Source organism: Pygocentrus nattereri, chromosome 2 (genome assembly GCF_015220715.1).
Source record: "Pygocentrus nattereri isolate fPygNat1 chromosome 2, fPygNat1.pri, whole genome shotgun sequence".
Taxonomy (NCBI): Eukaryota; Metazoa; Chordata; class Actinopteri; order Characiformes; family Serrasalmidae; genus Pygocentrus; species Pygocentrus nattereri.
This window is the reverse complement of record NC_051212.1, coordinates 37336861-37350268: the sequence shown is the minus strand read 5'-3', so window position 1 is coordinate 37350268 and position 13408 is coordinate 37336861. Positions and strand designations below refer to the sequence as shown.

General features: G+C 39.4%; 1 protein-coding gene across 1 annotated transcript in view; it reads left to right on the top strand.

Annotated features, from left to right (window-relative positions):
• Window positions 1–13408, top strand: part of retreg1 (reticulophagy regulator 1) — a 23780-nt gene extending 10372 nt beyond the window's left edge. Inside the window, exons 4-9 of the mRNA XM_017714211.2 lie at window positions 10084–10210; window positions 10301–10385; window positions 10718–10840; window positions 11803–11873; window positions 11980–12103; window positions 12541–13408. Coding sequence (XP_017569700.1) covers window positions 10084–10210; window positions 10301–10385; window positions 10718–10840; window positions 11803–11873; window positions 11980–12103; window positions 12541–12968 — 958 coding nt within the window. The 3' untranslated portion in view covers window positions 12969–13408. The remainder of the gene's footprint in view (window positions 1–10083; window positions 10211–10300; window positions 10386–10717; window positions 10841–11802; window positions 11874–11979; window positions 12104–12540) is intronic.

Here is a 13408-nt window from a genome sequence, read left to right as displayed (position 1 = left end):
TAGTTTAACAACTCAGAAGGAGTAGTACAGGTCCACTGCTCATTCTGAATAGGAAATAAAATGGCTGTATTTGCATGGAAGAGACAACAACCCCTGGTTCCTATCAACAGCAATGTAGAGAAATCTGAGGTTTCTCTATAGTGCACTATTTCACAGCACACCACTATAAATGTTTACATCCCAAGGTTTGAATTATATAGAGTATTTTAAAAATCAGTGGAATTGCCCTTTAACTTTAATGTAGATAAATGTAAAAAGATTTGATTAAATTTGATTACTATTGGTCCATTCATTCATCAACAGATGGTGTTAAAAATGAAAATGTTGTTGAGTTACCAGATTTTCATACTACAATGATGATGAGTTTTAGACTCTTCTCTGTAAAAATAGGCAAAAATACAGACAAAATTCAGGCATTTTATTTTTATTTTAATATTTAACCATCAAAAATTAAGTACATTTTAATCTACGTACTACATAAACTATTTAGTTATTTTAACAGGGTGCTGTGCTGAGATATATAAAAAATAATTGGCTGCTTTAACATTAAAAGGAAAGTAACATTGTTCATTTTAAATTTTCATTTTAAAAATGAGTCCTCTGAACTTTTAATAGTAAGTTAACAAAACAATAATCTGTGTTTTACAGTCTGTTACAAACTTATTAATTGAAGTTCAGGGAACTCAAATTTTTAAGACAACCGGGTTACTTATTTTTACAAACATTGAATGTTTTTACAGTGTGGTTTTTTATGTTAATGAAATGTCCACTCGTGGCATAGAGTTTTATGCAAAAGTTTGGGTGCACCTGGTGAAATAAAGTTAAGATAAAGTTAAACCTAATATCAGAATCTGAATCAGAATCCTTTATTGATCCCAGAGGGAAATTGCAGTTGTTACAGTTGCAACCATTTATGTAAAAGAATAAACATTTTAATAATTTAATACAAAGATAAAGAGAAATTTGCAATATGTACACGAGATTGAAGTTCTTATGAATACAGTAAAGTGGTGGTGACTGTGTGGTGACAAACACAGGATGTTTATGTTCAAACGGATACACTTTATTGTTTTTTGCAAATATTAATTTATTTTAAATGTAATGCTTGCAACACGTTCCAAAGAAGTTGGGACAGAGGCAACAAAAGACTGGGAAAGTTGAGGAATGCTCAAAAAACATCTGTTTGGAACATTCCACAGGTGAACAGGTTAATTGGAAACAGGTGAGTTTCATGATTGGGTATAAAGGGAGCATCCCTGAAAGGCTCAGTCGTTCACAAGCAAGGATGGGGCGAGGTTCACCACTTTGTGAACAACTGCGTGAGCAAATAGTCCAACAGTTTAAGAACAACGTTTCTCAACATGCATTTCATCATCTGCAGTCCATAATATCATCAAAAGATTCAGAGAATCTGGAGAAATCTCTGCAAGTAAGCGGCAAGGCAGAAAACCAACATTGAATGCCTGTGACCTTCGATCTCTTCGATCTATCACTGCATTAAAAACCGACATCATTCTGTAACGGATGTTACCACATGGGCTCAGGAACACTTCAGAAAACCACTGTCAGTGAACACAGTTTGTCGCTCCATCTACAAGTGCAAGTTAAAACTCTGCCATGCAAAGCGAAAGACATATCAACAACACCCAGAAACACCGCCGGCTTCTCTGGGCCTGAGCTCATCTGAGATGGACTGACAAAGTGGAAAAGTGTCCTGTGGTCTGACGAGTCCACATTTCAAATTGTTTTTGGAAATCATGGACGTCGTGTCCTCCAGGCCAAAGAGGAAAAGGACTGTCTGGATTGTTATCAGCGCAAAGTTCCAAAGCCAGCATCTCTTATGGTATGGTGGTGTGTTAGTGCCCATGGCATGGGTAACTTGCACATCTGTGAAGGCACCATTAATGCTGAAAGGTACATACAGGTTTTGGAGCAACATATGCTGCCAAGCAAGAATGGGAAAGAATTCCACCTACAAAGCTTCAACAATTAGTGTCCTCAGTTCCCAAACGCTTATTGATTGTTGTTAAAAGGAAAGGTGATGTAACACAGTGGTAAACATGCCCTTGTCCCAACTTTTTTGGAACGTGTCGCAGGCATCAAATTCAAAATGAGTGAATATTTGCAAAAAACAATAAAGTTTATCCGTTTGAACATTAAAAATCTTGTCTTTGTAGTGTATTCAATTGAATATAGGTTGAAAAGGATTTGCAAATCATCGTATTCTATTTTTATTTATGTTTTACACAACATCCCAACTTCATTGGAATTGGGGTTGTATATATATATATATATAGTGCTCTGAAATTTTCAGAACATGTTATATTTATGTTTGCTCTCTGTAGAACTGTGTACTTGTGTTCTCCAGGTGTTGTTTGTTCTAGAGTGTTTTCTACAGTGTTAAGAAACCCCAAGTTTGTGTTCCACTCTTCACCCTGTTGTTGTTCTGTGTGTGATGTGTGTGAGGGATAGGATGACACTGCTGTTTCTGTGCTGTACACTTCCTTACTACCCTTACTGGAGAGGATTTACTACCAGCCCTCTAATTCCACCAATCAGAACCATGCATACTGATGGTCATAGGGGTGTGCTCCTGTAACGTACCCTGCTATTAGTGTGGGGGTGGGTGATTGAAGACATCTGCTTGGTCATGATCTCTCCAGTCATAACTTTATCGTCACAGTCATATGACCAGCATATGTCACTTTGATTAAAATAACAAGGAGGGCACGCTTTAATACACTCCATATGTCATGGCAAACTCCTTTGTTGTGTCATAATATTGATATATTAGGCAATCATAGGTGATACAGCAGATATGCATTAGCTTATCTGCATATTAGACAGTGTTACTAAATTTACGTCATGTTTACTCTGAAGGAACAGTTAGTCTCATGAGGCATAGCGATCACCTGTGTAATCTTATGAGCCTCAGGCGTCACCATAACAGACTAGAAAAAGCCAGACTGAGGTCATGTAACTTCTAGGAATAGTTTTCTGCATTGAGCTCTGACATGTGAGCAAAACATCAGAACGAAATCTCCAGAATTGTACATTTTTAAGAGAAGAAAACATATTCTTAAACTAAATGTAAGTCCGTATTTTTTTCAAGTAGTAGAATATATATATATATATATATATATATATATATATATATATATATATATATATATACATATGTGTGTGTGTGTGTGTGTGTGTGTACGTGTACATATATGTATAGATATATATAGATATATATGTACATAGAGCACAATGGTATTACATTATAATATATAGGTATATTTTATATATATATATATATATATATATATGTGTGTGTGTGTGTGTGTGTGTGTGTGTGTGTGTGTGGGTGTGTGTGTATAGACACTACATTGCCAAAAGTATGCGCTCGTCTGCCTTCACACGCATATGAACTTGAGTGACATCACATTGTTAATCCATAGGGTTTAATATGATGTCAGTCCACCCTTTGCAGCTATAACAGCTTCCACTCTTCTGGGATGGCTTTCCACAAGGGTTAGTAGTGTGTTTATGGGAATTTTTGACCATTCTTCCAGAAGCACATTTATGAGGTCAGACACTGACGTTGGATGAGAAGGCCTGGCTCGCAGTCTCCGCTCTAATTAATCCCAATTATGTCAAGTTCTTCCACGCCAAACTTGCTCATGCATGTCTTCATGGACCTTGCTTTGTGCACTAGTGTGCGGTCATGTTGGAACAGGAAAGGGCCATCCCCAAACTGTTCAAACAAAGTTGGGAGCATGAAATTTTCCAAAATCTCTTGGCCTGCTGAAGCATTAAGAGTTCCTTTCACTGGAACTAAGGGGCCAAGGCTAATTTCTGAAAAGCAGCACCACACCACAATCCCCCCTGCACCAAACGCTACACTTAACACAGTGCAGTCAGACAAGTAGTGTTCTCCTGGCAATCGCCAAACCCACACTCGTCCATCAGATTGCCAGATGGAGAAGCATGACTCGTCATTCCAGAGAACACGTCTCCACTGCTCTAGAGTCCAGTGGCGGCGCTTTACACCACTGCATTCGACACTTTGCATTGCGCTTGGTGATGTAAGGCTTGGATACAGCTGCTCGGCCATGGAAACCCATTCTATGAAGCTCTCTATTCTGTTCTTGAGCTAATCTGAAGGCCACATAAAGTTTGGAGGTCTGTAGTGGTTGACTCTGCAAAAAGTTGGTGACCTCTGCACACTATGCGCCTCAGCATCCGCTGATCACGCTCTGTAATTTTATGTGGCCTACCACTTCATGTCTGAGTTCCTGTCGTTCCCAATCACTTCCACTTTGTTATGATACCACTGACAGGTGACTGTGGAATATTTAGTTGCGAGGAAATTTCATGACTGGACTTGTTGCACAGGTGGCATCCTATCACAGTACCATGCTGGAATTCACTGAGCTCCTGAGAGCGACCCATTCTTTCACAAATGTTTTCAGAAGCAGTCTGCATGCCTAGGTGCTTGGTTTTATAGAAATGTGGCCATGGAAGTGATTAGAACACCTGAATTCAATTGGATGGGTGAGTGAATACCTTTGGCAATATAGTCTATGATGTGTGTGTGTGTGTGTATGATGTGTGTGTGTGTGTATTCTAATATTCTATATTATTGCAATTAACAATTTAAGTTTATTCAACTTACAAAGTGTAAGTATAAAGCAGCTAAATAGGCTTATTAGCTATATTGCTTAGCTCTTTATTATGTGGCTAACAAGGGATACACTGTACTCTGTTACAGTGTCTCTGTTGAATTTATTAATTTCAATACATTTGTAACCCTGTAAAAATAAATGTTATATTTTTCTGAAATGTTAATCCAGTAGAAGTATAAGAGGACCCAATTTCTGTGTTTTATGTATATGTATGTTGGTCATTGGCAGATATACATCAGATCAGTGCATCCCTACTATATTATGATTAAAGTTACCTCTAGTAGAGAAATAATAGTGTTTTTTTTTAACAAAATGTGTTATATGGGATCCTTTAAACCTTTTTATATCGAGAATATACAGAACTTTGGAACATAAGTTGTTCACACCAATGTTCACATAAGTTACCATTTTCAAATTAAAAGAAAAAAAAGCAAATAAGATACAAGTTTCTGGTCTGACAGTGATGCTAAATTGAAAACACATCTGATAAGGTGTCATTGTTATTGTGCTAAGATGTTCCCACTCTGAAGGTTCCACATATAGCATATAACGCAAAACCTCACAAAGGCTGCCTCCTGTTTAAAAGTTGTTTAAGAAGCTATACTCAGCTGATGTGTCACACTCCAGCACAGTTTGTGTGTCCCACACCAACCCCACCACATCTGATGTCTGCCTGTGGAATGCTGTGTGGCTCTGGTATTTTTAGACCAGACTGGTTGAAATAGTGAAGCTGGGACCTTGGTCAACATAAACACTGGAAACTGTGGCTCGGTGTGGCATGCCGAGTGGACTGAGGGCCACTGAGCAACAGACGCTCCAGCCAAAACCTAAGCGGATCTTAGCCTTGCCTTTCTGAAAACATTCTGCATGGTAAAAGCCTTTGAGATGGCCTCGGAAGACCATGGGTCAGGGTTAAGGTAAAACGCTCCTTATCACGGTATGGAAAATGTGTGTTGTCTGTGGAAAGTGGATGGTGCTAATAAAGGGTGGAACGAAGGGGGATTTGGGCATTATGTTAGGTTTAATAGTATAGTGGAAGAAAGTGGATATTATTACTTGATTTGTTACAGAATTTATGTGAATGTTTTAGAAAATGTTCAGATCCTTAGCAAAGTTATCATGTTTCAGATATTCTGATGGTATTAGTGTTGACTTATTTTTGTTACCTGTGGACTGTGTTGTCTCCATGACAAGCCTGTCATGGATTGCCCCACTTACTTGGCAGCAGTTCAGGGGTATTGTCAAAAGGCCTTTACGGAGGTTCATACGTGTATGGAAACTACAGAATAATGAAACCCATGAGTCTGTTCTCGCTTTGGCTGGCATCTTGAAAGCATCAGCTGTAGCTTTTGAGGAATGTGTGAAAGAGTTTCACTGGTTTTTCTCCATTTCTTCCCAGTTTGGGAAGATAGGCAGAGGTGCTACCTTTTTCACCACCATTCCTCAAATTGTTCAGCTGTTGCTTTCAGGCTATTTCTGGATCCTGTCACTGGCTTGTTAGATTCTCAGACGTGTTGCTTTAAAGATTAGTATTGGAGTTGAAGCAAGCAGCTGTCTGGATTTTGTTCTCTAGGGTCAACAGTTGTCGGCATTAAACAAGACACAGCAGGCCTTCTCACACATTTTAACAACCCTCCCCATCACATTACTAACTGAACAATGAAAGCTATAATAGAGGCAGTTGTAACACAGGACCTTGAAGTTATTTATTTGTCAGATATTAATGTGATGTTATGCAGTCTATCACACATAGTTGCCCTATTTTGCTGTAGGCCACCAGTGTGGACCATATGTGGGTTTTATGTTTTTGCTGCATGGAATACCATGTGGTAGCAGAGAATGACCAGCATTTTCCAGCTGCCATTTCCTTGTCACAGAAGATGACCCCTGCTAACGCTTTTATGAGCCACACAGGATCATGTGGGGATCACACCTCAATGAAGCCCGGCCACCCGCTTGGCTCTGTGTTGGGCAAGCCGCCTTCTTTGGCGCTAACTATAATCTAGCACCGTATCAGCCTCCCTTTGAATGGTGAAATGCTAATGTGAGCCAGGTTGCCTCATCGTCACATGTGCTGTTTCTCTCCATGTGATCAGTTTCTCAGGATACTGTCTTCATTTGATGGCTCTTGCTTAGAATGTAATAAGTAACAGGCATGTGACCTTTCATGGAAATGAAACCACTCCAACACACTCACCGCAATGGTTTACTTCAAATGTAGGCTTGTTAGCACTAGTACTGCTAGCACTCAGAGAGTTGCCATGTTAACCTAGTGAGTAGTAGATGAGACAGCTGTAAGAGGGCAGCGTAACACCCAGATAAAGGACATAGCTTGACTGAACGTCTGTTAATAGATACTCATCCTTTGCCAAAGAATCCTAAGATGCCCTCTTCTGAAAGCCGGTCTAATTCACTGAAAGCTAAGCTAGGGTCATCATATGAAGGTGTGACGTGAGGGACGTGTACTATCCCTCTGAGTGATTAGAGCGACATTCAGACTATCTTGGGTTCAGTGATTAGAATAAAGCTTTTGCTGCCACTCTAAAGCTCTTAGTTGTATAGTATGGCAGAGTGAGTGAGTTTAGAGACAGTCTCTTTGTATTTTACCTATCTGTAGTATCATATCTGTAGTTTTGGAGCAGGAAGGCTGACAAGCTGTAGAGTTGTAACAGCATTCTTTAACTCAGCTGTCATCAGTGAGGGTGTTAAGCACTTCCACTACAGTCCCATCATAAAAGACTCCACAGCACACCTCACATATGACTGTCAACATACTTTTTGTAGATAGTAAGAAAGTTGTGCCCTAAAATAGTGGAATATCTGAAACTAGAAGACCTGAGATGTGGAACAGTCTTATTGATGCTGAGCAAGAGTTAAGTTTTGCCATGTTACCAAATGTAGTTTCGCAGAGTTCAATACCAAATACCAAAATGATACCAAATACAGTTAAAGTATCTCAGGAGGTTCTAGGACACTACAGAGGAAAAACACTTTTCAGCTATTTGTGGAGGTAAATTTGGTGGTTTGACTGCTTTGCATTAGAGGAAATAAAACCAGTTTTCTTGTGTTTGTTGGCTGGCTATCCTCATTAGTAAGGTAGGCAAAATATGTCTAAACCTCACTCTGTGACCATATCTATTCCACAGTAAACTTCAGATGGTACCTCATTTCTTGTTGATGTAAACATGCTAGACGATACTTCACAAACTTCACAAGTGGCACCTTTGAATTCCTTGCAAGTCTCTCATCTGAGTCAAATAGAAATGTGCAGTTTGATTTGCCTATAAACAGATGAATAGTGTAAGCGTAGGATCTGTATCAATCATGATATTGTATGTAAATATTGTTAAAGTTTTAAAAACGTGAAACCAACACAGTGGGCATGTTGAAGTGACAAGGAGTATTTCAGCCTGGACTGGTTATTGATTGAAAAACAGTACAGGGAAGCCAATTGGACCAATGATTTTATATGTCAGTCTTAAAGGCACAATAATAAAGCAGTTTAATTCTAAGATATAAAAGAGTGTGGAAACTCTGTTTTTAGTACATAACACCACACAATTGTCGTATGTGGACCTCAGCAAAAAATAAAATACAAGAAAATGTAGGGCAATGGTATTTTATTTAAATAGTGGAAACTATTACAGTTGTTTACCACATTGTAGTTTTGAAAAAAACTACATGTTTGATGATTTATGCAACCCTTGCTAGAACTGTACGGTTCTACTGCTTTACATTTCCTTCCCATTAAGCTAATGTTGTGCTAAGTGAGAAGAATCCTCATCTACTTTGCTGTAACTGGATTGCAGATGAGATTTAAACTATTTCACACTTCCACGTTCCAGGACAGCTGGAAGAGAATCAGCCTTCCATTGCACACATTTAATATATCAGTCTACAGTATACATGGAATGTTTCCTTTGTGTGTGCTACTGCAACGGCTACAAAGTCAGTGCACATGTGGTGCATAACACATGACTTTATTGAACACATGTGCCTGTGTACAGCACTGCCCTGAAACAAGGTCAATGGGAGAGGCTCATTAGTGTGCCCTCTTTCAACCTCAGGCTTTATGACCTTATCGACCATAGTGACCTTTACTTTTTGCTTTATACGTGGCAGCCATTCACTAACCCTCTCTTTACAACTGGTGTAGGAGAAGATAGACAGTAGTGCTTCTAACACTGCTTGCAGTTCCCACAAACATTTCAAATGAACTTTAGGAAATTCCTCTTCTTATAGTTGAGAAAAGGTTATGCTTGAGAGACACATTATATATGGAGTGATAAATGTTTAAACCATAAATGTGCATCCTGGCCTAGTTTCATAGATGCAGAACTTTCCTCTACTGTGGAAGCTACAGCTAAGTAGCCAAACTAAAACAAAAAAAGAAACTAAAAGTAAATTAGCTCAAACTACAATGAGCTATAGCTAAAATATAAACTTAGTTGCAATTCAGTGATTCTCTAACAGAGTTATGTGAACATATGCCATTTATAGCTTTAAATAGAGAAATTGTGATTTAGCATCACATTTAATGGTGACTCCTAGCCACCCATTTCTGATTTTAACAAGCCCGTGTCCACTTGGACTTGTCATTTCCCCTCAGGGTGAACCTGAGCACCACCTTAAGGGGCTTTATTAGCTCAAGTGAAGGTTGTTAGATGAGCCCTCGGAGGGTTGAGGGATAGACTGAGCACAGTTGTTGACTTCAGCAGCAGAACTTGCCCAGAAATGATTGTGACGTGACGCATTTCCCTTTTCAAACCCAAAAAGCCACAGCAACACTTTAAATCGCTTAACATTTCAAAACCATAACATGATTTGCAGTGCTTTACTGACTACTCCATCTCTTACACATAACTGCTGATTCATCACTTTACTCTGCAAGCTGGCTAGCTAGCATGCTAAAGGCTACATATCTAACAAACAAAAAGAAAGGCTTTACACCAAATTTACAGCCAGACAAAGCATGTATTTATAAATAATGTTCAGACTGCTAAAGAAAACATTTTACATTGCAAAGTTTGCATGGCTAGCGTGAGGCTAATCTGCAGATTGCCAGTGTATTCTGTTTGAATAATCGACTCCTTGCTGTTTTCTCCTCCTCTTCTGCTGTGAGCGGGCAGTTGTGTGACGTAGGTGTGATGCATATCCAAGTGATGATTCAAAGTGGACAAGCTGATGTTAAAAAAGAAGAGTGTAAATGGGGCCTAGAGGTTGTGAATTAGCATTACACAAATTAGCATTAATGTTCTGCGCTAAGTATGCACTTGGCCGTTGCTGGGCCAGTGCTAGGTTTGTGCTAAGTGTCATGTCAGTTTTTTTTTACTCAGGCTTAACATTGATGAGTGTTACTCTGATTTCAGTGATAAGAAAATTAACTTATGGCTTCTTTATCTGTCTGTAGCTGGGAGATGGTTGACTCAGGGCAGGAGGGCAGGTCTGGAGCAGAAGCTCAGTTCACAGACTCTTGGATGAGCTTCAAGCTGTTTCTCGCCGAGACCTCATCTTTCAAACAACAGAATCCAGGCAAGGTACTGTACAGCCATTGGACCTAAGCTGAACTTACTGAGGCTCTGATTTGTGTAGTTGTATTTGAAGTCTGCGTTTGTTTCTGTTTGCAGTTCTGTCTGCTGGTATGCAGCTTATGTTCTTTCCTGGCAGTGCTGGGGCGTTACATTCCAGGAATTGTTATTTCATACATTATAGGTAAGTATGCTATGTCTGACTGATTTCTCTCCAAATTATGTGAAGTTTCAACCTGTTTATTCATCTATTAGAATGTTATGAGATGATTATGGTTTTTATTGGCTAACAGAAACATTTAAAGAGAAAAGCTGGGTTTCCATCCTGCATCATTCTCAGTATCACAGTGAACACCAGAAGGCCTGACATGTGATAGCAGATTCCCAGTAGTGTAATCATGACGGCATTCTCACTCATTCTCTGCCTTCTCCAGTTCCTTGCAGTCAGCAGGTTGTGAAACATGCTGGCAGATTCATGACATGTGTGTTAATGCTCTGTCCATCTGTTCACTCCAGTGCTGGGCATTTTCCTGTGGCCTCTTGTGTCGTCACATGAGTTTGGGATGTGGTTGGATCCAGTTCTGCAGAAACTGAATTTTGGAGTAAGAGAATTCCTTCAGAAGATCAAGGAGAATCATGGTAGTGTAATTTTTCCTCTTTAAACACCAAATATCCACAAAACATACTTTAGTCATATGTAAAACGTATGAACACCCCTGTTCAGTCTTTTACTTTTTTCTAAGTGAAAGTAAGTACATATCCTCAACAGAGAACTCACGTATACACATTGTAATGCACAATCACTATTTATTTAATGAATTTAACATATTGGAAAAAAAATAAAACACAAGTTATGGGATGCCTTAGATTTTGTTATTTTTTTCTTAGCTTGTGTGTGCAACCCAACAAAAATAGAAATTGTGCACTGAAGTGTGTAGAAGAAATACTATATAAGTATATATGTATGTTCCCCGTAAAGAACGTGTTAACTCATTTTCATTTCGAAAATCAATACAACTTGTAATTTGACCAGGAATGTTCAAATTTTTGCATGTGACTGTACGTTGTCATACAGTGGGATCCACAAGTCTGAGGCTGATCACTCTTATACAGTATGCCAGACTGTTAAAAAGTTACCTATTTTCAATAATACTGAACCAATTTTATTGCAGATACTTTTATAAAATGTTTCTAATATGATGTTAATAGTCTACAGCTTGCAAACTGTTTGTAGGATGGTATAAAAATTAAGACATTTTCTATTATGATTCCATAAACTGTTTAACCCTAACTTTAACCTAAACAAAAAGAATTCTGTTTGTCTGTGTAAAGTGAAACATTTAGCCTTTTTAGAAGCAATTTAGTCCTTGTGCTTTTACATATGCTTACAAAAACAATACATTTATCTGAAATACATTTATCTAAATTAATTTCAGTTTGTGATAGCATGAAAGAGGCAGTGAAATGACAGTTTTGTGTCTGTTTAATTTTAATTAGTAGCTTACCTGTCTTAATGTCTGTTTATGCTGCTAATGAATTGCCTTCAGGGCAAAATAAACTCTAACCTGAACTTGAATCCTGTCTTTCTTTCTTTTCTCCAGAGCAGAGATTGCTGAAGGCCCAGACTGAGAAGGAGAGCATTGAAGCTGATCTGTCCTCACTGTTCCCTAAGGTGAGTGAACATTTCATTTTCTGCTGTCTTGCTGCAGGAAAGGCAATGCAAATGTTCCCTTTCAGTGTGAGGTGAGAGGGTAAGTGAAACTGACTCTGTGTTTCAGCTGGACTCCACAGCATGTAGGGAGCTGTCTGTATCAGACACTGAAGTCTCTGAAATAACGTGGACAGATAACGGCACCTTCAACTTATCGGAGGGACACACGCCTCAGACGGAGAACTCAGAGGGTGAGCTCGTGTCCTTTTGTCTGCTACAGTGTTGAGCTATCCAGTGAAATCACTCCATGGGAACAAGAAAGGGCTGTTAGAATTGAACTGTGCTCATGACTAGCACAAAACGTTTTATCGAACACTTTTCACTTAACAAATATACCAAATAAGAAGTTCTTGGACCAAGCTGTATTTCTTTAAGTGCCAGGTACTCCTCATTTTCCAAAAGACAAAGATTTAAAAGCAGATACATCATATATATGCAGCCACAACACTTTATTAGAAATCTTTGAAATTAGACACTTTTATTACTTTAACAGTTAATTGACAAAAGGGCAATATGATTTGAGTAATTAATACTAACATTTGACAGATCTGATGCCCCTGAGAGTCAGTCAGGATGCCTTCAGTTATTTCACATGTATTGACCCCACTCTTCTCTCTGGTGCTACCAGACTTAGATCGCCGCAGTGAAGAGGAAGTCTTCTCTGGTGGGCTCCCTGACTTTCCCTCCCTGGATAACGGTCTGGGGACTAACGGCGATGATGATGACCTGAGCATAGGTCTACCCACACAAGGAGAACGTGTGGAGGGGGAGGCAGCAGCACAGGCTCTGGAACTGGTGCAGAGGATGGCTGGAGATGTGATTACAGCAGCAGTCACCACAGCCATGCAGGAGCGTCTACAGGCAGTTGGGGTACCAGCACTGGCCCAGGCTTTGGCCGAGGACACAGACAGCGAGGCAGAGGACTTTGAGCTGCTAGACCAGTCTGAGCTGGAGCAGCTGGAAGGGGAGCTGGGCCTGGAGAAGCCCAGTGATGAGACCCAGCCCAAAGGCACCAAACAACCAGGCTTTTTCTCCAAACTGCTTGGACGCCACTGATGCGACTCTTCTCAAGGGCACCTGGTCCTGCCTGCAATTGAGCAGGAGTGTGGGACGGAAATGGTTGGAGGAACTGGGAAAGGTCCAGACTAAAGATGGTATTCCATTGTTTTTTTTTGTTTGTTTTTTTTTTTGTAAGTTCACGGAATCACTTTGCAGTAATCTGCAAATCTGTAGAGGAAGAAGGCATCTTGTGCAATGGTGAACAAGTGTGGGAACGACAATGCATTTGGCATGAGCTTGGTGTTCAATATTTTGGATATAAAAGTGACAGTTGGCCAGAAATTTAATTTACACACTGTTCTCCTCAAATGACAAATGTAGTCAATCAACCAAGACATATTTGCTTTGTGTTTTGAGACATGTTAGCTCAGTTTGGCTCTGGAGTCTTGAGGCTGATGTAGCTAACAAGTAATATAAACTTCTATACACTTAAAAAA